The sequence below is a fragment of the Nannizzia gypsea genome, genomic scaffold (assembly GCF_000150975.2).
Source record: "Nannizzia gypsea CBS 118893 supercont1.3 genomic scaffold, whole genome shotgun sequence".
In the NCBI taxonomy this organism is placed as follows: domain Eukaryota; kingdom Fungi; phylum Ascomycota; class Eurotiomycetes; order Onygenales; family Arthrodermataceae; genus Nannizzia; species Nannizzia gypsea.
Genome location: NW_003345199.1, coordinates 1,876,826 through 1,903,933, shown reverse-complemented (window position 1 = coordinate 1,903,933; position 27,108 = coordinate 1,876,826). Strand labels below are relative to the sequence as shown.

Sequence of the window (27,108 nt, the reverse complement as noted above, 5' to 3'; positions counted from 1 at the left end):
AATAACTTGCGATAACACTTTGTATCACCAAGAGTATCTTTTTTCCTGCGACCGGCATGATGTATATATTTCATAGAAAGCATTGCTCAACAACACTTTTAGCTTACGGATACTATAAGAATGGTTAAGGACGAGATATTTCTCAGCCAGAATCATTCAATTACGCTATCTATCTTACTTACAACCCTTGGTCTCTATTCAAACAAAAAATTGGATTGGCAAAAAGGTATCAAAACGCAACACCAGGACAAGCAGGCCAGTGGTACCTGCTATGATATGTGCAAATAAAAGAAAAAGAAAAAGAAAAAAGGCCAAAATCTATATACTATACCACAAAAATCTGTCATTGGCCACCCTCAAGCAGTACTTTATATCGACGGCGCTGCTTTTTGGTATGTGGGCGCAACCAGCGATTTAAGCGGCCAATCCCCCGTGCGAGTTGCGGGAATACGTGGTTCTCACAAACCCAGGCAGCTGCAAAACCGCCCAATGCAAGGACTAATATCCAGCTTTTGAACTCGGGAGACATGTATGTCAGCTCCATCAGCTTGTACAGCCATTTAGCGGGCTGGAAAAGCATGTAAGAGGAGAAGAGGAGAATGATAATTATTGTGGCAACGAATGGAACTAAATGATATTATTAGTTACTGGTGGTTGTTTGAGATTTAGTTTGTACGAAGAAAACATACCATTAGAAGTTGCTGGCTTTCGGAATGGTTTGCCAGCACTTAGAACTACACCTGAAAACACATACTGGTAGCAAGAGACCAGGAATAGGGCAGTATTTTGCGAATTCTTGATGTTGGTGTCCTCATGGCTAATTTTCGGTGGAATATACCTAAAAGCTGTTAATCCTGGAGACAGGCAAAGTAGTACTGTAAGAAAATATATGATTCTTACCACTCAGGGATTTGGACAGTCTCATAAGCAGTAGCCTGAATGAGTATGCAGATAAGAATTTGTCCAAGCAGAGGGGTTAAGACCTTTCGCGAGACAAGATTTGCGGTTGGCCTCTTGCGGCAGAGTACTGGACTGGGGCCAATCCATCCCACTAATAGGAGTTAATTATGTACTGTATTCATTTGAGTATACATGTTACTTACTGAATATAGCCACAGGTAAAATTATCACCAGGTCAATGAAGAGGAACTATTACCATACAGTTAGAATAGTCTGGTAAGGGAAGCAGAGACTTGAAGTTTTGGAGGCTTACCTGGAAATCCCCCAGGTTCGATGCTGTTGCGTAAAGGAAGCTGACAGACGTAAATTGAATGGCAGAATAAAGACTCATATACTTGAAGCAGCAAAAGCTCGTAACCAACGCCGCTCTTCCTTCCCTATACCTTAATTAGCAGAAAAAAACGGATTGAGGGAAATTTGGAGACAATTTCGTTAAAATACCTGATGAGTTTTGGTACACATGATATATCAAATACCCTACTGGTAAAGGGAGCAGCAACTGAAGCCTCTGCCTCAGAAAGAGAGATGCCTACGTCTGCAGCCTTAAGAGCACCGCAGTCATTAGCGCCATCACCGCAGAATCCACAGCCATAGTTAAGAGACTGAAGCTTTTCAACGAGTTCATGTTTTTCATCAGGCGACATCCGAGCAAAGACCTGGCCACGAACGAGCATCTACTTTATGTCAGAGATATTTTTATAAAGTTGTCAGGGAAAGCAGTGTGTACCCTATTCAGCACAGCTTCAGGACCATAGTCAACAACCCAACGGAACACATCTCCCGTTACCGCAATGGCGTAGTTCGTTTTGTTGTAATGATTATAGGGAACAGAAACATCTGGCCTTGAGTTATGTGGAAGCGGCTATTGGGAGTTAGAAAAAGCGAGAAAAAACCGACGGACTAGAAGTAATGTAGAGTTCACACAGCATACCGTTAATGTATTCTCGTCAAGTTGATGATCCGGGTTATCAATGCTTTGCCAACAAAGCCGAGCGTCTGGATCCGAAGAACTCCCTTGGTATTGTTAGTGTATAATGTTCTCAAAATGATGTAAAACGAATGCTTGCCTTCAACAAAGTAGGGGACAAAACATGGAGCCGCGCCCTCGACAAAGCCACACTCTCTTGCAACACTGACTGCTGTCAAAATGTTGTCACCCGTACACATGACACTGCGAATACCTGCCTCGTGTAGCTCAGTAATAACACCCTTCGAGGTAGGTTTAAGTTTGTTCTCGAAGATGATGAAGCCGATAAATTCAAGTCCCGATTCGGCATCTGCTCTACTCATAGAAAAAATGTCTCGAAGTGAAAATTGTGGGATATGTTTGGTTGCACAGGCAATGACTCGGAACCCGCGATGGGTATAGTAATTCAACAATTCCGAGAAGTCAGGTGGTACTTAAACTGAGGGTTAGCAAATAGAGATATATATGCCTTTGAGTGCCTAATACTAACAGCTTTTGGGAATGCATATATCTTTCATGCACTCTGGGGCTCCTTTAACAAAGATGTCAACGCCATTGCTACCCGGCTGTCGCACCACAACACTAGCTCGGCGAAGTTGAGAGACGAATTCAAAAATACGAAGGATGGATAATTCAATAGCATCATTTGGCTCCTAGGTATTGGGTTAGGACTGTAATACGAGGTTCTATAAAATGAAAATGAGCTCACAGTTGTTCTCCCGGTTCCACCTGGAGGAGCAAAATTGGGTGGAGACCTCGCAATAGACGGAGAAATATTTTCATAGTCCTCATATACTTCAGCAGTGTTGTGGCTACCTTCTTCGTAGGACCAGTTTGTAAATTCGAACATTTTAACATCCAGGGGGTCACCAATTAGTTCCCCGTCTATCATCCTTAGTGAATGACAGGTTGCCATGGTGTAGAGAATGGCTGTATTGGGGCCATAATCCTGAGTAGGATCCCGATCAGAGAGCAACTGGGGTAAAATGAGCGAGGTCTCGGTTAGAAGATCGCTGAACCTGTATTTGCAATTTTTATTAATTAACCGCCTGGCGCGCATGATATGGGCTACCCTCTTACCTTTGTTCCCGTTGATGGCTGAGTCTAACACCGAGCACATCAAGGCCATCTTCAGTTAATGTTCCAGTTTTGTCAAAGCAGACAACATCGAGTTTTCCGGCAACATTTACCCTACAGACTTTAGCACCGGGTATACAAAGAGACCGTGGACTCAAACATACCTTTGTGGGCTTATGCAGAATATCTGTTGAGATTTGAGCCTAGATATCGCAAAGTTGATACCGATAGTAAGAGTCGCTGGTAAAGCTGGAGGTACAACGATGGTGATAAGATCAAGTGCCCGAACAATGATCGTATGCCAAACAATCTAAGACAGACGTTAGTTACAGTCGCTAATCAAACCAAGGATAAGTCTCCTACCTTTAGACGAATAAAATTGACAAATGAAACGACAAACCCAATAGCGGCAACAGTAGCCATCACAGAAATATACCGGAAAGAGTCCTGATAAAATTTAAAACCAGATGGTTTAGGGAACAGCATTGATCTAACAAGTGCACCCTTGGTAGTGTTGAAGCCTGTTCGCACAACCATGGCGAGAGCAGCCGCTTCATCATCTGCAGGATCCTGTGGCCGTCTGGCACGAATGAGCTTTGTACCACAGAACAGAAAATGCCTGGCTACCCCTGGGTCGACAGATGTTGCAGATAAATTCAACTGGGCCAGAGAATGATCGGTTACGGGAAATTTCGAGACCGGAACAGATTCACCTGTCGAAGTTAGTAGCTATGTCTGACTTGGTGAGAATATAAGGCAATAGGCTCAAACCTGTTAGCATGCTCTCGTTGACAATACAGTCGCCGGAGAGCAGGAGACAGTCACAGGGTATCTGTGTTAGAGAAGGGTCGGAAATCTCGAATACATCACCAGGTATCAGCTCGGTGGAAGGTACAGTTGTCCCTATGTACAAGCATAAAAATTAGAATTGGATGAATGTCTGATGCCCTGGTCAACCTACAAAATCCGCTTCTTAAAACTCTTATCTCGCACTCAAAATGTGCAATCTCACGTAGGCGTCGCATTGTCTAAAATGTCAGTATGTTTGGAATCAACAAGTTATTGAATATGAGGAATAGCATACTGATCTAGTTTCGATGGCGGTTGCTGTTATGCTAAAAACGGAGATGAAGAAAATACATGTAGCATAGTAATAGTATTCGTCCATTGACCAAAGGGTCAAACTGGCAATTTGAAATATGTAGAAGGGGTGGAATGCCTAGGTGGACGTTAGTAGGTGGTTCTTAAAGAGTAGTCAAGGCTATAGAAGGCACAGACTTCATCAAGCAGTATTTGTGGGATAGTCTTGGCCTGGATATCAATAATGTTTGCACCGAATACTTGTTCGCGGCTCTCCCTTTCGTCTGCATCCAATCCGCGACGTAACAGCTTCACATCTGCCCATGCAGGGTCCGCCCAAGTCCCACTGATACTAAACCTGTCCTGTACGGGTTGATAGAAGAACCGAACATAATGATAGTCCAGATATCGTAAATTTGACATTATAGGATCATCGTCATACTCGTAGTTCGCAACGGTGCCTTCTTTGTTCCCTCTCCCGAAAACAGTTGAGAGCTGGCGTCCATAGGGCTGGTTTTGGACATCCTGTATGGTGAATTGACCCCATTGGTTTTCAATAGCGACCCATTGACACTTATATAGTGGCGTGGGTGTCCCTATCAATGACACTCGCCATTTCGGGACCCATCTAAAGACGAGGTAGCCAAGACCGCAGGTCAGAATGCAGATGGCAAGATATGTGGTCAAACCAGCCATGCTAGTTGAGAATCCTGCAATGGCTGCCGTAAGGTCCTCTGAGGCAATGTATATCTTCTGGCTGATAATACCGTCTGATGACTTTCCTCCACGAGGGTGATCCGTGGAAGATGCGCGGCGCCAGAGCAAGGGGTCTTCAGCGGAATCATGCGAAGGAGTGGGGCCGAAATAACTAGAGGGGCGGAAGGGAGTCTCGATATCAACTTCCTGGTCGTTTTCGTGGCCTCGCTCGTGGTCATGATCTTCATGACCGCCTGACTGAGTGCGGTGGACATGCAGGTCACCATTTTCAAGCTGATCCGGCTCGATGACTGCCTCCTCGTCGCGGTCGTCCGGCCATACAAAGGATCCATTATTCTCTTGAAAGTAGGTAAAGCTGACGTTGGATTCACGACGAGAACGACGGCGTACAAAGGATGCAACGCTTGACGGAATGCTTTCTGATATAGGGCCAGCATAAACCTGAAGGCGTGGTGATTAGCTAGCTGCTTTTTACTAGGAATGTAGGGTCATTCTGCTCACCTCTTCTTGTGCCATCTCTACATCTGACAGCAGGCTTGTCCTATAAGCCATTAGCCTATACTACGGTCTTGAAACAAGGGCAATAATAGGAACGGTACCTGCTCCGCATGAAGCTACTGCGGTAGATGCTCCGTGGTCGGGGGAGGTCCCCGCCATTAGTGTGTTCGTCATCCATCTGGGGCAGTCCGGGAGCACACGCAGCATCCTATCTAGCCCAAATATGTCTCCGGATGCTATAGACTCAGCTCGAGGACGTAAACAACGTCTTTGGTCAAGCTTTCCAGAGCTTCAACCTTGATGAGCCATCGAGAAGATCGCCAAGTCACGGGTTCAGGGATCTTATCTCCACGTGATGTGGCTTGCGATAAGCCTTGGAGCTTGCAGGTTGCAGGGACGACAACACAGACGAAGACAACAAAGAAGGGAGGAAGGACGCGGAGGGAGACAAGGCACGGCCAGAGAGATTAGCAAGAAGAGGAGTGATGGAGGTAGGGAGGGAGACCGAGGTAAGCGGATGGATGCGTGCTTCGTAGCCATGGAGGACAGGCTACGCCTTAGCTGACAAGACCAGCACGAACCCCTGGTGAACACCCAGGTCGCTCAGCCGGTACCCCAGAGTCAGGAACTGCAGCTAGCCAACTAATTCTCCATGGCCGGCCTTGCAAATCCACACTTCCCTCAGCAAGTTAGCTATAAGATCATCTCTTTGGGTGGCCGCCTCCTCTCTGGCCCACAAGTTCCACCATAACCATCTCTGGTCGATGGAAATTCTTGGAATTGATGGCGGTCAACAACACTGCGTATCTGGGATATCGGGCTTAGGCTGAGGGAGGCATATGAGGGACGGTCTAGACAATGGCTTAATTCCCTCTTTGGCGAAACCATACGATAACTATCAGGACGGATGGAAGGGACGCTTATCGGCATTGTTTGTGCGCTGGAGAGTGTCATACCGTGCAGTACACTGCTATATAGGGCTTACGACGGTACTACATTCGGCTCGCAGTATCCTTCCAGCCGTGCATGGCCTTCACCAAGGAGTATGGGTGGTAACTGGTTCGTACGGAGAATAACTAGTTAACTACACAGCCATGGAGCTGGCTGTCGTACTACAGCGTGTACACGCCTGTCGATCGGACCGAGGGCGCCCAACGGATAGCCCAGGCGTCACAAACGTAGCAATCAGCCGCTGTCCTCCCTCTTAGCTCCCTTGTAGCCAGCGTATATAGCAGCAGTATCAGTATCAGCATCGGTGTCAATGTCGCTTCTTCGTCTTCACGCCTTGTTGTCGATGTCTGGCGCGCCAAGCCTGGCTTCCCGATCCGTCGTAGTCTCATCCACGCCAAAAAGAAAAAAAGTAGCCCACCAAACGTAAATCTGCTTGATAAGTCTTCAACGCTGAAAAATACAACCACCGCCTTCTCTCCCTCTCTCTCGCTCCCTCTTCTCCCACCACACGCAACGCCCTCGCCCACCGTCCTCAGTCTGTTCGTACGTGTCCTCTGTTGCCTTCTATCACGATGTCTGAGCCGATCAGAAGCAAGAAGCCTGAGGTGACTGCACCGTAAGTGTTATCTGATGCGAAGTTGTGCCCCCCTGGCGGCCTGGCTGACCGTACTTTGAAGGACCCCTCAGAACACTCCCGCAAACCATGCCCCGATTTCTTCACATGCCCAGCAACCTGGCATCGCCAGCATCAAAGAAGGTCCGTACCGCTGCTCATGTTGATACGCTTGCTTGTGCATTTTTCTCCTTTATTCAGGCAGAAACGAGCTAGATCGTTTACGTATGGTGCAATACTCTTGATGTTACAGCCCGCTGATAAGTCTCTATAGAGGACCTTGACCGAGTAGCTGCCGCCTCGCTCTTCGCACAGAACCCTAAGCTCGTCTCCATGATCCAGGGCAGGCTCGGATCTATCATCGGACGCTCATCCGGCTACATCGAATCTCTCCCGGCCTCTGTTCGCCGCCGAGTCGCAGGCCTCAAGGGCATCCAGACTGAACATGCCAAGCTCGAAGCCGCTTTCCAGGAAGAAGTCCTGCAGCTCGAGAAAAAGTACTTCGCCAAGTACACCCCACTCTACCAGCGCCGTTCTGCCATTGTCAACGGTGGTGCCGAACCCACCGACGCAGAGGTCGAGGCCGGCAAGAGTGATGAAGACGAAGAGGAAGATGAGAAGAAGGAGAATGAGGCCAAGCAGCTTCCCGTTGAGTCTGAGGAGACTCCTGCCTCTGGTATCCCGGAGTTCTGGCTGTCTGCCATGAAGAACCAGATCTCTCTCGCTGAGCTGATCACCGACCGAGACGAAGGTGCTCTCAAGGAGCTAACAGACATTCGCATGGAGTACCTTGATCGTCCTGGCTTCAGACTCATCTTTGAATTCGCGGAGAACGAGTTCTTCACTAACAAGACAATTGCTAAGAGCTATTACTACCAAGAAGAGAACGGATATGGCGGTGACTTCATCTACGACCACGCCGAGGGTGAGAAGATTGACTGGAAGGAGGGCAAGGATCTCACCGTCCGGGTAGAGAGCAAGAAGCAGCGTAACAAGAGTAAGTTGTTTTCATTAATTCGATCTATATGGACAGCCACTGACTATATACCCACAGACACCAAGCAGACCCGCGTTGTCAAAGTTACTGTCCCCACCGAATCCTTCTTCAACTTCTTCTCTCCCCCCAAGCCCCCACAGGAAGACGACGAAGATGTTGCCTCCGATATCGAGGAGCGTCTTGAGCTCGACTACCAACTCGGTGAAGACATCAAGGAGAAACTCATCCCCCGTGCCATTGACTGGTTCACCGGTGAAGCCCTCCAGTATGAAGAACTTGATGACAACTTCGAAGGCGAGTTTGAGGATGATGATGAAGACGATGATGACGAGGATGATGATGACGATGAGGACGACAAGAGAGGTGACGATGATGAGGACTCGGATGAAGAAGTATGCCTCCCTTTACCCCCAGACAAAGATCCCTTTCTAACCCAGCTCTTACAACAGGACGACGGTTCGAAGCCCAAGAAGGAAGCTACTGAGTGCAAACAAAGTTAAAGAACGAAATTCGATGACGACGAAAAAACAGGGACACGAAAGAGGCAAACAAGAAACATGTTGATAAAAAAAGAACGATATCATCTCAACTGAACACACACAAAAAGAGCCAAAAAAAGACTATCTTAACAATCATCGACCTCCAAATATGATGTCCCTTGACCACCCTACTGTCCCCCACCACACCCCTTACGTACCCTTTCCAATGGTCCCTGCCTCTTTCCAATACCCTCCTCTATGCCATCAGCCTTCCTACCTTTCTCTTTTCTTTCCAATGAACTGCTGCATTGTATTTCCTTCTCATCCCTTGTTTTTACCTTAACGTCTACGCTAATCCCACCATTTCCCTTCTCTCATTTCCATAGTTTGACGCTTCCCTCTTGTTTCTTTCCATGTGCATCTTTCTCCCCAACCCTTCCATTCTCAGTTCTTCATCCACCAACCCATAGTAACTTTAATATCAAAATATCAAGATTTTTATCTACCCCTTTCTTTCCCCTCCCTCTTCATCCCCTACTTCCCCTATTGTTTACCTCCTTTGCTACCGCCGTTACCTTTCCTTTATATGATACGACATGACTCCTCCCCACCTCTCTTAACATGGATGAGCTGTGCCGTGAGTAGTTGGGAAGGGAGTAGGGACGGATAACGGATAGATGATGGGTGAAGTGGACAGCGATAGTGATAACTAGGCGTCGGGGAATTTCCAGCAAGGACAACAGCCGCAGATTAACTGGACTGCATCTTTCATATTTACTTGGCTAGAGATACGGCGAGTATGGTTTGACTCTCTGTGTTTGATATGTTCTTCTATTGGGCATAAAAAGTTGTTTCTTCTGTCTGCCTTCGACCACTTCTTCGTATTTTTGACAGCACAGCATACTTTAACGATGGTATGAAACGCCCCCTGGCACCACTTGAACCTAGCACGTAGTCCATAGACGTCGAGGCAGCAGTAAACGCAACCCCCCTGGCCATGCTAACGCCGTCTGTCCCAAATCCTCTCGCTCGGCCTGTGTATATTATGTATTACTCCGAGATTGGCTGATGAAACATCCACTCCTTTTGATACCTAAACAAAATTCACCAACGAAAGTACCGTGCACGTGACACACCTTCACCGTCCGAGCTAACTAAAAACCTCATAATTCCTTATTTCAGGGGCTTGAGGAAGTTCGACCACCGACTCTCGACGCTATTTTCGACGTGAGAACCTGCTAACCTGGCCTTCCAGTCTGTTCCCGTCCTCGTCTGCGTCCTGTTCTTCGTCTTCGTCCCTTTATTCTTAACGACCCTTTTGCGAGACGCGCGGAGAGACAGACAACGCCTCGAGCTGTCGTCATTGTTCCTTACAGCCAACATCTACACTTCTATCAGGCGGCCAGCGATCTCCTTTTAATACCTCCTTTTTTTGTTAGCACGCCCATTGTTACTCTACTCTAATTCCGGAACCAGGAGACTAGCAGAGGAAGCCATAAAAGCGCCGTCGAAGAGCTTTCTTCACCCGCTTTTTTGTACGCGGTTAACGTTGCTCTACACCCCAGCCAACCAACCATGCTCTAGACCGCCACCCCGGGCTACGTGTGAGACGCTTTTTTTGCCTGCTTTTCTCGATATCTATATCGTTTGACCATAGCCGTGACGTTGACCGTGATCGTGGTCTTTTTTTCGTGTTATTTACTAGTTTTTTAATCTTGCCGGTACCAGAATACACGAGATGGTGCATACATATGAGGTCGGCACGCGGGCGTGGCAACCAGACCCGACTGAGGGATGGGTTGCGTCTGAGGTGACTGAGAAGGTGGTGGATGGGGAGAAGGTGAAGCTGGTGTTTACTCTGGAGAATGGAGAGGTGAGTCGTGGGACGGAGCTCTGTCTTATTGCGTTTTTCGTGCATTGGAGTGACTGGGACTAATGATATTGTGTTTGTATAGACGAAAACCACCGAGACAACCCTGGCGGAGCTGGCTTCGGATACAAATGAAAAACTGCCGCCCCTGATGAACCCGACGATGTTAGAGGCCAGCGAAGATTTGACGAACTTGTCTCATTTGAACGAGCCAGCTGGTATGCTCTGTTTACAGCTACTCGAGTAAATTAGGGTCCATACTTACAATTTCCATAATATAGTCCTCCAGGCTATTAAGCTACGGTACTACCAAAAGGAAATTTACACGTACTCCGGTATCGTGCTTATAGCAACCAACCCGTTTGCCCGTGTGGACTCCCTTTATGTGCCTCAAATGGTTCAAGTTTACGCCGGCAAGCAACGAGCTTCCCAGGCACCCCATCTCTTTGCCATCGCAGAAGAGGCTTTTGCGTGAGTAATAGTCCGTAATCTCAATTTGCTTACATTTATGCTAACTGTTGGCCAGTGACATGTTGAGGGATACACAAAATCAAACAATCGTCGTATCTGGAGAATCTGGTGCTGGAAAGACCGTCAGTGCAAAGTATATCATGAGATACTTTGCTACTCGAGAAACATCAGATAACCCTGGCTCATACTCTACTGGACGGGCAGACTCTATCAGTGAAACCGAGGAGCAAATTCTTGCCACCAACCCCGTCATGGAGGCCTTCGGTAACGCAAAGACAACGAGAAACGACAACTCATCACGATTTGGTAAATATATTGAGATTCTTTTCGATAACAGAACAAACATTATTGGTGCAAAAATCAGAACATACCTTTTAGAACGGTCGAGGCTGGTCTTCCAACCTTTGAAAGAACGAAACTACCATATTTTCTATCAACTTATTGCTGGTGCTACCGACGCTGAAAGGCAAGAGCTGGGGCTTTTAACTGTCGAGGAGTTTGACTATTTGAACCAGGGAGGAACACCTGTCATCGATGGAGTCGATGACAAGGCTGAACTCGAAGCCACAAGAAAATCCCTCACCACTATTGGGCTGAATGATGACATACAGGCCTCCATCTTTAAGATTTTGGCCGCGTTGCTTCATCTTGGTAACGTCAAGATTGTTGCTACCAGGAATGACTCTTCTCTTGAGTCTACCGAGCCATCTCTAGTCCGGACTTGTGAGATGCTGGGTATTGATGCCGCCGAGTTTGCTAAATGGACGGTTAAGAAACAGCTAATTACCCGAGGCGAGAAAATTATCTCAAATCTCAACCAGGCCCAGGCTCTCGTCGTCAGGGATTCAGTTGCTAAGTTCATCTACTCCAGTCTCTTTGACTGGCTGGTGGAGACAATCAACCGTAGCTTGGCAACCGAAGAAGTTCTTAGCCGAGCTACCTCATTCATTGGTGTCCTCGATATCTACGGATTCGAGCATTTCGCAAAGAACTCCTTTGAGCAGTTCTGTATCAATTACGCCAACGAAAAACTGCAGCAAGAGTTCAACCAGCATGTTTTCAAATTGGAGCAGGAGGAGTACGTTCGGGAACAGATTGACTGGACTTTCATCAACTTCTCCGACAATCAACCATGTATTGACCTCATCGAGGGCAAACTTGGTATTCTAGCTCTGCTCGATGAAGAGTCCAGATTGCCAATGGGTGCTGATGAACAGTTTGTCAACAAGCTACACCACAACTTCGCCGCGGACAAACAAAAGTTCTACAAGAAGCCCCGATTTGGCAAGTCGTCTTTCACCGTTTGCCATTATGCCATTGATGTCACCTACGAGTCAGACGGCTTCATTGAGAAGAACAGAGATACTGTCCCTGATGAACACATGGAGGTTCTCAAGAACTCTTCCAACTCCTTTATTAGGGATGTCCTCCAAGCTGCCACGGCTATTCGTGAAAAGGATTCCGCTTCTATGTCCTCCAGAGCAGTTGCGGCTCCTGGAAGGAAGATCGGAGTTGCTGTTAATCGTAAGCCAACTCTAGGAGGTATCTTCAAGTCCTCCTTGATCGAGCTTATGAATACTATCAACTCCACGGATGTTCATTACATCCGATGTATAAAACCCAATGAAGCAAAGGAAGCCTGGAAGTTTGAAGGCCCTATGGTTCTCAGTCAGCTGCGAGCTTGTGGTGTTCTCGAGACCGTGCGAATAAGTTGTGCCGGCTACCCAACCCGGTGGACTTACGAAGAATTCGCTCTCAGATATTACATGCTCTGCCACTCCTCACAATGGACGTCTGAAATTCGTGCCATGTGTCATGCTATTCTATCAAAGGCCCTGGGTGATATCACTCAACAGCAGCAAGATAAATATCAGCTTGGTTTGACTAAGATCTTTTTCCGAGCTGGTATGCTTGCGTTCCTGGAGAATCTTCGTACTTCCCGCTTGAATGAATGTGCAATCATGATTCAAAAGAATTTGAAGTGCAAGTTCTACAGACGGAAGTATCTTGCTATGCGTGGTTCAATTCTTGCTTTCCAGGGTCTCATTCGTGGATTCCTGGCCAGACAGCACGCCGAAGGGGCCCGCCAGGTCAAGGCCGCAACCACCATTCAGCGAGTCTGGAGAGGTCAGAAAGACCGCAAATATTACCACAAGATCAGAAACAATGTCATCCTCGTCGAGTCTTTGGCAAGGGGTTACCTTTGCCGCCGAAACATCATGGACAGTATCCATGGAAATGCTGCAAAGGTTATTCAACGATCTTTCAGAACATGGCGACAACTCCGCAAATGGAGAGATTATCGCCGCAAGGTTGTCATTGTACAGAACTTGTGGCGTGGTAAGCAAGCTCGTAGACAGTACAAGACCCTCCGTGAAGAAGCTCGCGATCTCAAGCAGATATCCTACAAGCTTGAGAATAAGGTTGTGGAGTTGACCCAGTCTCTCGGATCTCTCAAGCAGCAGAACAAGTCTTTGACCTCCCAGCTGGAGAACTACGACGGACAAATCAAATCCTGGAGGAGTCGGCATAATGCCCTTGAAGCCAGGTCCCGTGAACTGCAGGCTGAAGCTAACCAGGCTGGTATCACTGCTGCCCGCTTGACGGCTATGGAGGAAGAAATGTCGAAACTTCAGGTTAACCACAATGAATCACTTGCAACTATCAAGAAGCTGCAAGAGGAAGAGAAGTCAACCAGAGAAAGCCTTCGCCTTACCAGCCTTGAACTTGACAACGCTAAGAATGCTATTGCCGTCCACGAGCAGGAGAAGACCTACCTTCGTCAGCAAGTTGTTGAGCTACAAGATGAGCTTGAATTTGCTAAGAGGTCCGCTCCTCTCAATGGACTCAACGGAGACCTGAACGGAAACGCCCCTACTCAGCCAAGTTTGTCTGGTCTGATCAACCTAGTTGCTTCGAAGAAACCCAAGCCAAAGAGACGCAGTGCCGGGCTCGAGAAGGTTGAAATTGATCACCGTTTCAGCGGTGCTTATAACCCAAGGCCCGTCTCTATGGCCATACCAACTGGTGGAGTTGGCCGCAATGATTTCCGAAACTCAGCATTCGCTCCCGGAATTGACTCCGTGGAAATTGAGCTTGAGAACCTTCTCTCCGAAGAGGATGCTCTTAACGATGAAGTTAGCATGGGACTCATCAAGAATCTTAAGATCCCCCTCCCCAGCTCTGATCCACCACCCACCGAGAAGGAGGTCCTGTTCCCCTCCTACCTCATTAACCTGGTCACATCCGAGATGTGGAATAATGGTTTCGTGAAAGAATCCGAACGCTTCCTTGCCAATGTCATGCAGGCTATTCAACAGGAGGTCATGCAACATGATAGCGAAGATACAATCAGCGCCGGCGCATTCTGGCTCTCCAATGTCCACGAAATGCTTTCCTTCGTTTTCCTCGCAGAAGACTGGTATGAGGCCCAAAAGACCGACAACTACGAATACGACCGTCTTTTGGAGATAGTCAAGCACGATTTGGAGTCTTTGGAGTTCAACATCTACCACACTTGGATGAAGGGATTGAAGAAGAAGCTCTTCAAGATGATTGTCCCTGCCATCATCGAGTCACAGTCCCTTCCTGGATTCGTCACAAGTGAGACGAACAGATTCCTTGGCAAGCTTTTGCCCTCAAGCAACAACCCTGCGTATAGCATGGACAACCTTCTCAGCCTGTTGAACAATGTTTTCAAGGCTATGAAGGCATACTACCTTGAAGATTCCATCATTACTCAGACTGTCACCGAACTGCTCCGACTTGTTGGTGTCACCGCATTCAATGACCTGCTTATGAGGCGCAATTTCCTCTCATGGAAGCGTGGTCTGCAAATCAACTACAACATCACCCGTATCGAGGAATGGTGCAAGAGCCACGATATGCCAGAGGGCACCCTACAGCTTGAGCATCTCATGGTAAGCCCTCGTCCCCCATACTCAATTACAACATGTTCTAACCTTACCTCCCATTACAGCAAGCAACCAAGCTGCTTCAGTTGAAGAAGGCTACTCTGAACGATATAGAAATCATCCAGGATATCTGCTGGATGTAAGTTCTCCAGTATTCCCGTTTTCCTATTTTATTACAAGCTACTTACACATACGTCCACAGGCTCTCACCCAACCAAATTCAAAAACTCCTCAACCAGTACCTTGTTGCTGATTACGAACAGCCAATCAATGGTGAAATCATGAAAGCTGTTGCATCTCGTGTCACTGAGAAGAGCGACGTTCTGCTTCTTACTGCAGTGGACATGGAGGACAGTGGTCCTTATGAGATTGCCGAGCCCAGGGCCATCACTGCACTTGAGACATATACACCATCTTGTAAGTGTTACTCACATGCATTCATGTCTTTCCACACCCCAGTCTAACACATTCATAGGGCTGCAAACCCCTCGACTTAAGCGACTTGCAGAGATCGTTTCTGTTCAAGCAATGGCTCAGCAGGACCGTCTTGATAGCCTAGAAATGGGAGAGCCACCAGAAGACTAAACCCTCTGTGTCTCCTTGCATTGCTCGTCGTAATGGCCAACGATTACCCTTCGGCTCCCGCATACTCGCATTACTACCCTCAACTTTATAGACCATTGGACTTTAATCCTCTCTTCAAAAGAACCCATCTGAAAAGTTTTCAATGGACATGCATGCCTCTCCATTCCACCACAGAGGCAATAATTATCATTTCCTTTTTTGTTTTACCTTTTCTTTTGTTTCTTTCATTTGTTCGAGCCACGGTAATGTCTAACTCTTGTGACTATGTGATTCCCGATAAGATCATATTACGTTTAACCATTTACTCCGTTTTTCGAGATCTTTTGGTTCCATGGGTTTTTACTTTTGTTCGTTTGGTCTCCTTTTTAACGGATCTTATGCTCGTCTCTACTTCCTTACGTATCGTGGCCCTCTGATTTATACGCGTCTTAAAGTGTTTGGAGATCTCGCACCGATTTATTCTTCGCATCGGCCCACTGTTATGTTTCTTGTATTATATCTCTTGCACTTCACTTGCTCCCAAGTGTAAAATAGACCCTGCTTCGACGACTACGGGTAAAATAGGTATACACCCAGGGTTTCTGGCCTGGAAGAGGTGTTCGTTCAAATTCACCACATTGATGACAACATCTAGGATTTTTCATACTCGAAATGAATACGATATGACGCTATTACTATCGACGGCAAATAGAAAGATAGCTATTATATAGCGCATTCTCAAATACTCCTATCTATATATATACCTAGGTACCTAGCACCACCTTTCTTAGCTTCGGATCGGGTTAATCTGTGCCTAAGTTGAAGTTAAGTTCAACTGGCTTTGGTGGGGGCGTCAAAGTCATAAAATATCAGTCATAGATCATTTTCCCCAGCACCAATTTCGATCATAAACCTCCATCAATTCGACATATATCCAGACTCAAACCAGGGAGAATCAAGATGAAATCCATCAATTTCGTTACCGGAAATAAAAACAAACTCGCTGAAGTGCAGGCGATACTGCAAGACACCATCGAGGTCAAGAGCGTATCCGTCGACGTCCCTGAGCTACAAGGGACGATAGAAGAGATTGCCAAAGAGAAGTGTCGTAAAGCGGCTGAAGCTGTGAGTATTTTTATTTTCCATTTGATGTTGTCCCCAGTAACGGCTTTTCTCCCTCATGGTTACTGACTTCATGATATATTAGGTCAACGGGCCTGCATTGACAGACGATACTGCATTAGAGTTCAATGCCCTTAATGGTCTACCAGGTCCCTATATGTAAGGATACTGTGATGAATATCTATTATAACCATGTATTTCCTTTTTTTTCGTGGATCAGTTATTAACATCTTCGCAGAAAATGGTTCCTTGAGAAGCTAGGTCATGTCGGACTTAATAAATTGGTCGAGCCATATGAGGATAAGTCCGCCGTCACGGTTGCTACGTTTGCCTTCTGTGCTGGACCAGGAGAGGAGCCAATCCTTTTTCAAGGAAAAACTGAGGTGAGTGAGTTGTGAATATTGCTACTATGATCCCTCTAGGGGCCCTGCTTTTTGTCAAGGGTAATTGGTGAGATAAAGCGGCTGTACATTCTATGGATGTATTTATAAGGGGTACCGAGGGCTTTTTATATATTTGATATAAAATTAGACCCTGTCTTACCTCTTTGATAAATTGTAGGGCCGTTAGAGCTCATACTAACTTAGCAAAATATTTGGCAAGGTGCAAAGCTAATAACAAAAATCATCAGGGCAAGGTAGTTCCTGCTCGTGGTTCAACCCAATTCGGTGAGTGGAACTATTCTGGATTATCCCATTCAATCGTACGGCCAGAGGCTAACACCATTGACACCAGGTTGGGATCCGATCTTTGAATATGAAGGCCAAACATATGCCGAGATGGATCCAAAGTACAAGGTAAGTGCACCTTCTGTTTTCTGATGTCTTCATGACTGGCCGTTATGTTGACTGTATACACCATGTAGAACACGATATCCCATCGATATAAGGCGTTGATGAAGCTCAAAGCATGGATTGAAGAGCAGAAGAAGCAGCAGCAGCTTTAACTCTTCGAAATCTCTTCAACCTTTGGGTCTTGGAGTGGCAGGTAGAATGTCGGACATTGTTAAATGACCGCAGCCCTGGAACCAATCAGTCTGACGCTGTGGCATGCGATTGCTTCCAGGAATCTATCCACGATTTTATCCTCTGGCAGTTGCTCTCGATGGCATCGTCTGTCTCGCTTTCAAGCTCAACCACTATCTCCTCGTCATAAGCTTCCCTGGCCTCCTCAAGCAGCACCCCGAAGATCTCGGCGTCAAGGTTTTCTTGGAGCTTTTCCTCTGAATAAGATCTATATAGAGCAAGAATAGATATGTTAGTAAACAATTTCCATGGGAGTTGGCCTCAGGATAATAGCATAACTAAGTCAACACAGCTTACCTTGCTGCCAGTCTATCGTAGTGAATAGCCGTTGATGGGCATCTTAGAACCACTACAAGGTCAATCCAGGATTTTGGGAATAAATCGCACGCATGCCAGTCAATAAGGTATCCTCCTTGTAATACATCGGCCTCAATCTCGTCAAGCAGCTAAAATAATTCATCGAATTAGTATTGAATTGTTCATGGAGAGAAGGATATTAAATACCTTATCCTCATCAACGATATGGCTTTTTAGCTTCTCATCAAAGCCATCATAGCATCCCCGTTCTTTTGCGACTTGGTTTATTGACAAATGCTTCAGCTCTGTCTCTTGCGCCAGCTGCTCGCAGTGAACAGTCTTCCCCACTCCGGGAGTTCCGGTGATGATTATATTGGGTGAGGTTCTCATGGCTTCTTGAAGGCAAGTATTTTCAGGCGCTTGTTATATGATATGGGTTTCTGAATGAAAAATTAATCAATAATTAGGCAGAGGTCTAAACTGTATAATTCAATGTCATGTCTGTCCATCGAGAGACACAAAAATCCCGCCAAACCCCCCCGACCAAAAATTCTTGTCACGTGAAATTCCTATTTCTCCAACCCCCTTAGATTTTCTAGTTTCCAACACAAACAAAAAACCAAAGCAAACCCTGCCGTTCATATTCACCACAAGTATACCCAGAAGACAGGGAATAAGTACCATGTTAAACCTCGGTTGGAATCCTGTCTCTACTCAATCTCGGATGTAGACTTCTCTGTTAACGGTTCGAGCCTGTGATGACCGTTTAGCTGAAAGATGCTCGTTACTTCAAGGAAAACCCACAAACATACATCAGGAGTTCAAATGTGTCAAATTGTCGCAAATATCTGCTAGTCCTTCGAAATGCCTTCAGATAGGAATCGGGCTTTTCAGTGTTGAACTGTGTTCCGACCAGCTTTGAAGTTGCAGGCGATGTCTTGAACATTGGGTCAAACACAAGCAGGTTAACGCTGCGGTTTTCTCGGATTTCGAATCCAACAATGGTCATCGAATGACCTAGTTTTATATATCAGCCATTGGAGCTCCTAAAATGGTCAATAATCTCTATTGGAGGATTGAGATGCCCTACCTGCATGTTGTAGATATATCGGAGGGAGGTCCGTCTGAACAATTTGCTTCCCAGAGCCAGGAGTTTTACCGTTCAGAAAATACTCGGCTACTGTTAAATAGAGAGATTCAAAGGCCTTATCATCTGTCGTCTCGCTGCAGACTTTCGGGCGGCACCTGCACAGACTTAGTTATATATCCACTACAAACCCAAGCACTTTAAAATTGCTCTGTACATACGGTATCCCCGAATTTTGGAACAACGCCGCAGCCTATTTCACATAAGTCTATAGTTAGCACGTCATATAACTGCCTCCATAAAAACATTAGAGTATATACTCACCTCAGGGGTTCCTATATATTTCCGTGTGCCTCTTATTCCCCCAGTCTCTGTCCGCCCATGGCTGTTGAAACCATTATCCCAGGCTTGCTCTATCATGTCCTGTAGTTTTAATATCGAAGGGGTTCTGCCGGGGAAATGCTCATGACCCGTTGCATTGTTTCCCTGGATGTAAGAAACAAGCATTTGAATATTACGATACCCACAGAATCCACCTTCTTTTTGCATTTTAAATATATGCCGAACATTAGGACTGCAGAGGTAGGCTTGCTCTACTGAGTAATCTTGTTGGCAGAGCCGAGCAATAACCGGGATAAGGCCTGGCGTTTCATTTGAGACGATCTCAACTTTGTGCAATGTGCCGTCCGGTGATATCCTATTCTCACGGGTAATGTCAGGCCCATCTTTAAGCATTTTGTGTAGCCATGAAGGCATCTTGGGCTCTCGAGCATATGGCCCTAGCTCCGTTGTCTATCAAATTTCCGTATTAGCAAGGGGGTCCAGACTTGAATAAAGGCAGCACGCATTAACAAAAAAAGAAGAAGAGGCATTAAACCATACCCCAAGCTGGCCAGCTTTTCTCATTTTCTTCTTCTGCTTCGGGGCCTTTGCGTATATTGGTGCATCTCGCTGCCGTTTCCCATCGTGTTTCCCCAGCGCCTTGCTTAATGTGGGGGATATTTCTTCATCTTCTTCGATGCCTCCGGATGATCTCATGTTTGTGCCTCTGGTATCAAATCCCTTGGGTTCTTCGAGGGCCAGGCCCTCCGCAAGGTGTAGGTCTAGGTGGCTCATGAGCTGATCCTCAGTCACTGCCTCACCACATCCAGTAGGACAGTCAACATATTTAATGTCTGTCTCTGCATCTTCATCAGTGTATAGTGGTGTGTCACCGTGCCACCACTCCGGCTTTCTGGTAGTTCCGATATGTGTTTCTTCCTCTGCTTCTAGGAAGGGCGAGGTGCCATTTTCGGGGTGACAGAGTTCTACGTGTTGAGCCAAAAAATCTGCGTCGGCATCAGCGAAGTCACAGAATGGACACGATAGCTGTTCCGCGGTGTTCATCGTGATTCAGTGAAATGCAAAAGTTCTAATATATTTTTATATCAAGTAGGTGAATACCGGGGGTTGAAGTTGAGTGTTAACGTTTATTGCGGTTAGTCAAATGCTAAGTATTAGCGACCTAAGTAATTATATGAAAGTCTGCGTCAACTTAGAACTGGTTAACTTAGAACTACTACTTTGATCCTTCGCTCGTGAGTTGACTAAGTAGTTTAATATTCAACGTTATATTGGTCAAGATAATCCCCTAGTAGCTATTGGTATCAACTGGAAATGAGTAAACCTACCAGTATCCTTACGGCTTCGTTCAATAAATCTATTATAATACAGCCAGTGCCTCATTGAACAGAAAACCGTGTACTACTGCTTAATACCTAAAGACTACGCCATGATATGGCTGCCACGATGGTTACAGTACTCTGATTTTTCGGAAACAAACAATGAGATGAGTAAATAATGCCGTACGACCTTCTCAATCAACTGAATGAAGCCGGGTGTTATAGGGACTCAGAGGCAAAACGTTAAAATCCGAAGAACGTATGGTTCATGCACCTGTGCTTATATTTCCCACACAGCGATGCCTACAGGCCATCCAACAAATTATTGCATGAGAAAACCACCTCTGGCGCAACTAAAGACCTCCAGCCGACCGAGAAGACCCTGATGAGATGTTGCAGAGATATATGGCTGGAAGAAAGCAGACTGCTTGCCGTTCAATAGCCTTTCCGGATGCCTTCCGTGTGGCTCTGCGGGGAAAATTTCATTCCCGATAGCCTTTTATGTCAAAGGGATTTCGGTCATTTTTTAATCCACCTAGCATTTTCAGGTATATACTGAGATGAACATGGCCTCGCAGTCCGGATCATCGTGATTATGCGTCGTCCTGCGGGGTTTTAACCCTTGCATGATGGATTCAAGGTTCTTCCACCAGGAGAGCTAGGATCAGCAGGTTATATTATGTCTAATCCCGGATTGGGAAATCCCCCAAATGGACATTCGCGCGCGCGCTCTCCCCGGGTGATTAACATGGCCAGGGCCCTGAGACGCAACTTCGTATCGGTTGTCACGACTGAACGAGCAAGTCGTTACATATATTTAACTATTCTGGAGGCGCCTCTCGCTCAGCATCACGGCTTTCCGCGGTCCGTCCCGGTTATCCCAAGAGGAGCGAGCAAGTGTTGCACAGGGATGTCGATAGTATACTGAGTTATCGATAAGACTGGGTGGTAAAACCGCTCCGGGACCCGACACAGAGTCGATCTCTTTTGCCTGTCGTCCTGCCGTGGGATCTCGCGTGGCTTCCAGTCCATATTGCCATCGATACCACGGGCTAGACAGATCTCAGGGATCACCCGAAGTAAGCACAACGGTTCATGCTTCCGTTGAGATATGCCCTCCTTGCATTCTTCATGGCGAGCGCCTTAGCTCGACCGGGATCGTACGTAACCATGCACTGCCCGCTGCAACATATAACATCCATCTCTCCCTTGTCTCTTTTATGTTACTTCTTTTCTTCGCCTGTTGTTGAAATTGTCTTCCTTTATGCCCTTTGCCAGACAAACAAAACAAACATACCCCAAGTTGCTTATCTGCTCTGTATCAACGCTAGGCTAGATCTAGGTTGGCGCCAAATATTGCGTGATCCCAGCCGGCGAAACATTCCGCAATCGGACCACGGATAAACCCAAAGAGGCTAGTTTTGCCGCAGAAACGCGATTTTTGCAGCCGAAAAGGTTATTTTCTTACGTAAGTCCCGATTTGCAAATTTTCCAAAGCCTAAATCTTTGAGTCACTCTTGCAAAAAAAAAAAGATAAGCGGAGGAAAGAGCGAAGGACGAAAAAAGTTGAACATCCGCAGCCTTTCTTTTTGGGGCAAGAAGTATGAATAAACACTTGAATTCCGGCCTCGTCTCCTTCCCTACCACATTCCTTACCGTCGTTCATTTTCCGTCCGCTGCCATTGCTGTCCCGGAGCTGAGACCTGAGCAGGCCTAGCAGAGAACGAGAGACCCGCGGGGAGCACCCAGGATCCCCCACCGGTTGCACTTTGCTGCCCTCGCGAGCCATTATTATATATCACTATACATCCATAGCGCCACGATGAATGGCATTGAGCATGTAGTGAACGGCCAAACGGCCTTCATCGCAAACGGGGTCCCGCGTACTCCTCCCTCGGACTGGGTTGTCCAGAAATTCGGAGGTACAAGTGTCGGCAAATTCGCCCACCAGATCGTGGAGCAGGTGATCCAGTGTGTTACTCCCATGAAGTCTGATTTTTTACCCCTGGAATACAAAATCGTTGCTAACGGTCATTGCTTTGCCTAGGCCGAGTACCCTTACAAACCAAGTTGCTGTTGTATGCTCTGCCCGGAGTAGTTCCTCGAAGGCGGACGGTACCACTAACCGGTGAGTCAAACGTACCTGGGTGGGTGGTGTGGCTCCAGGAACAAGCTGTTAATGTGCCGGCCTTTTTTTATGTAGGCTCTTACGGGCAGCACGAGAAGCAGAAAACCCACAATCTTCACAATACAGAAACCTCGTCGACACAGTCCTATCCGAACATATCAGCGTCGCAACCGACCTCATCCATTCCGCCGAGTTGAGATCCCAATTGGTCTCCGAGTTCGATGGAGAATGCCAACGGGTGTTGAAAATTCTAGAAGCTGCTCAGACACTGGGAGAAGTCAGTAGCCGATGCGTCGATATGGTCATAAGTGCTGGCGAGAAGCTCAGCTGTCGTCTCATGGCCGCATTATTGAACGACCGGGGAGTCGGTGCTGCGTACATCGACTTGTCTGATGCCATAGACTTTGCAGCTGGCGTCCAGGCCCTGGATCAGGAGTTCTACGACCGTCTCGCCAAACTATTTGCTGAAAAGGTAAACGCCTATCCTGGCAAAGTACCAGTGCTCACCGGTTACTTCGGCCTCGTTCCAGGCGGCCTGCTGGACAAGATTGGACGTGGATACACTGATCTATGCGCTGCATTGGTAGCCGTTGGATTAAATGCCCAGGAATTACAGGTCTGGAAGGAAGTGGATGGGATTTTTACTGCTGATCCTAGAAAAGTTCCTACTGCGCGGCTGCTCTCTGCCATCACCCCAGCAGAAGCCGCTGAGCTGACCTTCTACGGCTCCGAAGTCATTCATCCGTTCACCATGGAGCAAGTTATCCGTGCCAAAATACCTATCCGGATCAAAAACGTCATGAAGCCCAAAGGCAGCGGCACCATAATATTCCCAGACTCACGCTCGGAACTAGAGCGAACTAACCCCGGACACGATCCCAAGTTCTTCCGCACTCGAGGCCCTCACTTCTGGGCGCACAGTGAAGGCCCCAAACGACCAACTGCTGTGACAGCAAAGCACAAAATTTTGGTTATTAATATTCACTCTAATAAACGATCCCTGTCACACGGATTTTTTGCCGGCATTTTCTCCGTTCTTGACAAGTGGAGGTTGTCTATCGACCTTATCTCGACTAGTGAGGTGCACGTTTCCCTGGCTCTACACTCGGAATTGCCTCTTCTCAATGGTGTTGGCCGTGATGAATATCAAATCATCGATGAAGATCTCCGTGGAGCAATCCAAGACTTGCGAAGATACGGAACGGTAGACATCATACCCGAGATGGCTATTTTGAGTCTTGTCGGACAGCAGATGAAGAATATGGTTGGTGTAGCTGGTCGCATGTTCTCCGTCCTAGGGGAACATAACGTGAATATTGAAATGATTTCACAAGGTACCGTTCATCCTTTCTACTGGTTGCCATATGTAGGAAGCTAACCATTACTTCAATTAGGCGCCAGCGAAATCAACATATCTTGCGTGATCGAAGAGCGAGATGCTGACCGAGCCATCAATATCCTCCACACTAATCTCTTCACCTTTCTCGAATAATCTAGCCTCGGCGCAATAGGCTATTTTGCATCATATTGAGCGACACCTCATTTGCCTCTTAAAAATATTGGCCAGTTTCTTTTTTGCTTTCTTTTCTTCTTCTTTTTGATACCCCTTCCATTATCTAACAATTTCTTCTTTAACTCTTCCGTTGTTTCTCCCGAAGATATTAAGGATATGAGAAGTGGCTATGCTCCATTCCAACAATGGAGCTAGACTTGCAAATTCTACATCTGCATAACCTGTCAAGGCGCTAGCTGCGAACTAACAAGGGTTAAACACTGTTGTGTTGTTGTTATTTTAGCGATGTTTTTCTTTTCATTTACTCTGGGCCATCTCTGGCCTTAGGACAGCAATAGACTAAGGCTAAGGCTGCTTTCAATACCTGCCTATGCTGCATTATCAGTGATATACAAAATACCTCCGCAATGGAGACGTCTACATAGAAAATAAACTATCTATAGAACACTTTACTCAATGCCTCCATAATGCCTCTTTTTTGTGCCCACTTTAACACTCAATGTAGGGTTTAGGCGCTTGAGCCGTACACGGATTTCAATATTTCACCCCGAAACCTTTGTCTTTCAAATAGGCGAATGAACAGCTTGTATAAATGCATTTCATTTGAATTAGCGGTATAGCTATAATACAAGGGCTCAACATACTTAACCTCCTCCAGCAGCAAGAGGGAAAGCAACCGAGCCATTCATCCCATCCGGTATGTAGAGAGCCTCTCTAACCCAAACAAGAACCGGGTACGTCCTCAACAGCCGCAAACCAATGCAATCTTCATGTAATCAAACAACTCGTTCCATTCTCATCGCCTGCCCCTTCTCAGTTCTCGTCATATATAAACGTCCCACGTTTAATGGCCTCCTCTCAGAGATTCCAGGTGTTGTATCACAGCAAGGTTGGCGTCCATCCATCGGTTGACGCAGTTTCGTGCACACGAAGACTCGTTCTTGTCCAGTGTACTGCCGCTGACTTTCCCTGTGATACATTTTGTCCAGCATATATCGGTAAGGTGGTGCACCGCTATAGGAAGGAAGAATAACGTGTTAGCCATGCTTCAACTTGCGAATATCGATACTGGGGCGGTAGCGGTGTATCCCGTAGAGACATAGGGAGAGGAATAGAGGGCATAATTACTTTGCTGGATTGTTGACTTCTGGCTTTCGTTGTGGAGGATTTGCTGCAGGTCCTTTTTGTCTGCTGGAGAGAGCTTGGAAGGGTCAAGTTGGATTTGCTGCTCCATTCTGTCTGGGTATTAAGCTGTACTTTTCGGAATCGGAAACTGAGTAACTCGGAGGACACGGAACACCGCTAACAGTGCAATATAGATGTGTATAATCGTAGAATATCAATTGATCGTTGAGTTGACTTGATGCGCCTTCGATAAACAGCAAAAAAACCTTTGAAAACGCAAAACTCCCCAAGGCGGTAGAAACTGGCAAAAAACATATTACGTAATATTCAAGCTCAAAAACAAAGTTTCCATCCGCGATAAGAAGAAGAAATGCAGACATTTTGAAGATATCAGTTAAATATTCACAGCAGGTTGTTGACATTTTACCCCAGCTTCATTCTCTCCCTCCTGATACTCTCATCCACCGGTTCAGATAGCTGTTGCAACCTATCTTAGCAAACGCCTCAATATGCCTCCGATCCGCAGCGCGCGAACCCGCAAGGCACCCCCAGACGGCTTCGACGATATCGAAGATACCCTCCTTGAATTCAGCAATAAGATGAAAGATGCCGAAAACGCCTCTCACGAAGGCAAGAAGAGACACGAGGTATTATGGCCTATATTCCAAATCAGCCATCAACGTAAGTATTCATTCCTGTGCCTTCCCGCCTACCCCACGCATACATGCTTCCAAGGCCAGTGGAACAAACAAGCTGATGGTTCGGTACGTTTCTTTGCGTAGGGTCTCGGTATATATACGACTTGTACTATGAGAAAGAAGCGATATCGAAAAAGCTATATGACTGGTTACTCAAGAACGGCTACGCGGACGCGAACCTGATAGCTAAATGGAAGAAACAGGGCTATGAAAAGGTACGTTACGTTGGCTGCCTTTCCCCGTGCTGGATTCAGGTGGGTGGGATTGGAGGGGCTGACATTGTACAGCTGTGTTGTCTACGATGCATTCAGACCAAGGAAACCAACTTTAACGCTACTTGTATATGTCGTGTTCCCAAGGCGCAGCTGAAAGAGGACCAGGGGATACAGTGTGTGAGCTGCGGGTGTCGCGGGTGCAGTAGTAGTGATTGAGATAGGCAAAGGAGGTCTATATTTCGAGGTTCTGATCGGGACTTGGATTGGGTCTTGGGACGTGGTGCAGTGCATGAGAGATGGGCGGACAGGCAGACGGGTGTGGAGACGGATGTCTTGTGGGCTTGTCTGCCTCTTGTCTATCTATGCAGATGCAAGGAGTCGCGTGTGTGACGGCATTATCTATTTCGGAGGTCTGGAAGCGGCGTTTTATCCATTATTTGGTTTTATCAAGCTATGTCGATGGAGTTTTTGCTTCTCTGTGTTTGTTTCAGCTTGGGCTTTGTGCTGCTGTTCTTATCTTGTGATACGGTTTTTTTGCTATTCTTGTTTCTAGCATCGCTTTGAGCGATAAATATTGTATAGATACCCACCAAATCCAGAATCTGCTATACATGACCATAAGATTACTATGCCCATTAGCATCGAGAAACGAAGAAGAGCTTGATTGGAATATAAAAGAGTAAAAATAAGTAACATTTTGTGCAAGAGGCATGCTGACGGCGAAAGGCTATCAACCAAAGTAAAACAACATAGACAGAGAAACAGGAATTAAAACTCGTTAGCCATGATCCGTAAACATCAACACATTAGGGTCATTGCAAATTTCCGCCCTGTTCCAGTTCCCTGTCCCTGTCCGTGTCCGATCCTGTCCATTAAAGCGCCTTGTAAATAATAACAAAACTCCATGCTAAGAAAGTATAAAGGCAAATAGTAAAGTGGTGAGAGTAAAGGGCTAGAGGTGAAGAAGGATAATAGGATGGAGATGGAGATGGAGATGAAAGGGAATAAAAAGGATAAAAAGTCCCAAAAGCAATGCAAAGAAACAGTAAAAGAAAAAAAGCCAACCCACTGAGCCTCCG

General features: G+C 46.5%; 9 protein-coding genes across 9 annotated transcripts; 5 read left to right on the top strand and 4 right to left on the bottom strand.

The window, feature by feature from the left end:
* Positions 1–343: 343 nt before the first annotated feature.
* On the bottom strand, positions 344–5,477 carry MGYG_04134 (cation translocating P-type ATPase; the record flags this gene model as incomplete). Its single annotated transcript, XM_003173912.1, has 20 exons — positions 344–627; positions 690–838; positions 901–1,051; positions 1,104–1,149; positions 1,214–1,337; positions 1,402–1,634; positions 1,688–1,822; positions 1,892–1,970; positions 2,018–2,360; positions 2,418–2,580; positions 2,637–2,946; positions 3,169–3,314; positions 3,368–3,717; positions 3,776–3,907; positions 3,966–4,032; positions 4,089–4,223; positions 4,283–5,004; positions 5,065–5,242; positions 5,303–5,342; positions 5,401–5,477. The coding sequence occupies 20 exons, from the start codon at positions 5,475–5,477 to the stop codon at positions 344–346; spliced, it is 3,864 nt and encodes a 1,287-aa protein (XP_003173960.1).
* A 1,345-nt stretch (positions 5,478–6,822) lies between these two features.
* Positions 6,823–8,360, top strand: MGYG_04133 (nucleosome assembly protein; the record flags this gene model as incomplete). Its single annotated transcript, XM_003173911.1, has 5 exons — positions 6,823–6,866; positions 6,928–7,007; positions 7,138–7,860; positions 7,918–8,252; positions 8,310–8,360. 5 exons carry the CDS (start codon positions 6,823–6,825, stop codon positions 8,358–8,360), a joined length of 1,233 nt encoding a protein of 410 aa, XP_003173959.1.
* A 1,717-nt stretch (positions 8,361–10,077) lies between these two features.
* On the top strand, positions 10,078–15,571 carry MGYG_04132 (hypothetical protein; the record flags this gene model as incomplete). Its single annotated transcript, XM_003173910.1, has 7 exons — positions 10,078–10,212; positions 10,295–10,427; positions 10,491–10,680; positions 10,736–14,600; positions 14,660–14,733; positions 14,797–15,011; positions 15,070–15,571. 7 exons carry the CDS (start codon positions 10,078–10,080, stop codon positions 15,177–15,179), a joined length of 4,722 nt encoding a protein of 1,573 aa, XP_003173958.1. The 3' UTR covers positions 15,180–15,571.
* Positions 15,572–16,118: 547 nt separating this feature from the next.
* Positions 16,119–17,226, top strand: MGYG_04131 (inosine triphosphate pyrophosphatase; the record flags this gene model as incomplete). The annotated part of the gene is made up of 6 exons (XM_003173909.1): positions 16,119–16,283; positions 16,366–16,439; positions 16,519–16,663; positions 16,912–16,948; positions 17,016–17,077; positions 17,146–17,226. 6 exons carry the CDS (start codon positions 16,119–16,121, stop codon positions 17,224–17,226), a joined length of 564 nt encoding a protein of 187 aa, XP_003173957.1.
* Positions 17,227–17,311: 85 nt separating this feature from the next.
* Positions 17,312–17,992, bottom strand: MGYG_04130 (hypothetical protein; the record flags this gene model as incomplete). The annotated part of the gene is made up of 3 exons (XM_003173908.1): positions 17,312–17,513; positions 17,603–17,751; positions 17,810–17,992. The coding sequence occupies 3 exons, from the start codon at positions 17,990–17,992 to the stop codon at positions 17,312–17,314; spliced, it is 534 nt and encodes a 177-aa protein (XP_003173956.1).
* A 320-nt stretch (positions 17,993–18,312) lies between these two features.
* MGYG_04129 (hypothetical protein) lies at positions 18,313–20,075 on the bottom strand (the record flags this gene model as incomplete). Its single annotated transcript, XM_003173907.1, has 6 exons — positions 18,313–18,355; positions 18,415–18,619; positions 18,693–18,847; positions 18,911–18,942; positions 19,014–19,481; positions 19,572–20,075. The coding sequence occupies 6 exons, from the start codon at positions 20,073–20,075 to the stop codon at positions 18,313–18,315; spliced, it is 1,407 nt and encodes a 468-aa protein (XP_003173955.1).
* A 2,097-nt stretch (positions 20,076–22,172) lies between these two features.
* MGYG_04128 (aspartokinase) lies at positions 22,173–23,970 on the top strand (the record flags this gene model as incomplete). The annotated part of the gene is made up of 4 exons (XM_003173906.1): positions 22,173–22,321; positions 22,398–22,478; positions 22,554–23,812; positions 23,873–23,970. 4 exons carry the CDS (start codon positions 22,173–22,175, stop codon positions 23,968–23,970), a joined length of 1,587 nt encoding a protein of 528 aa, XP_003173954.1.
* An 865-nt stretch (positions 23,971–24,835) lies between these two features.
* MGYG_04127 (hypothetical protein) lies at positions 24,836–25,225 on the bottom strand (the record flags this gene model as incomplete). Its single annotated transcript, XM_003173905.1, has 2 exons — positions 24,836–25,005; positions 25,120–25,225. 2 exons carry the CDS (start codon positions 25,223–25,225, stop codon positions 24,836–24,838), a joined length of 276 nt encoding a protein of 91 aa, XP_003173953.1.
* Positions 25,226–25,625: 400 nt separating this feature from the next.
* Positions 25,626–26,245, top strand: MGYG_04126 (cell cycle control protein cwf14; the record flags this gene model as incomplete). The annotated part of the gene is made up of 3 exons (XM_003173904.1): positions 25,626–25,797; positions 25,899–26,029; positions 26,126–26,245. 3 exons carry the CDS (start codon positions 25,626–25,628, stop codon positions 26,243–26,245), a joined length of 423 nt encoding a protein of 140 aa, XP_003173952.1.
* Between the last annotated feature and the right edge of the window lie 863 nt (positions 26,246–27,108).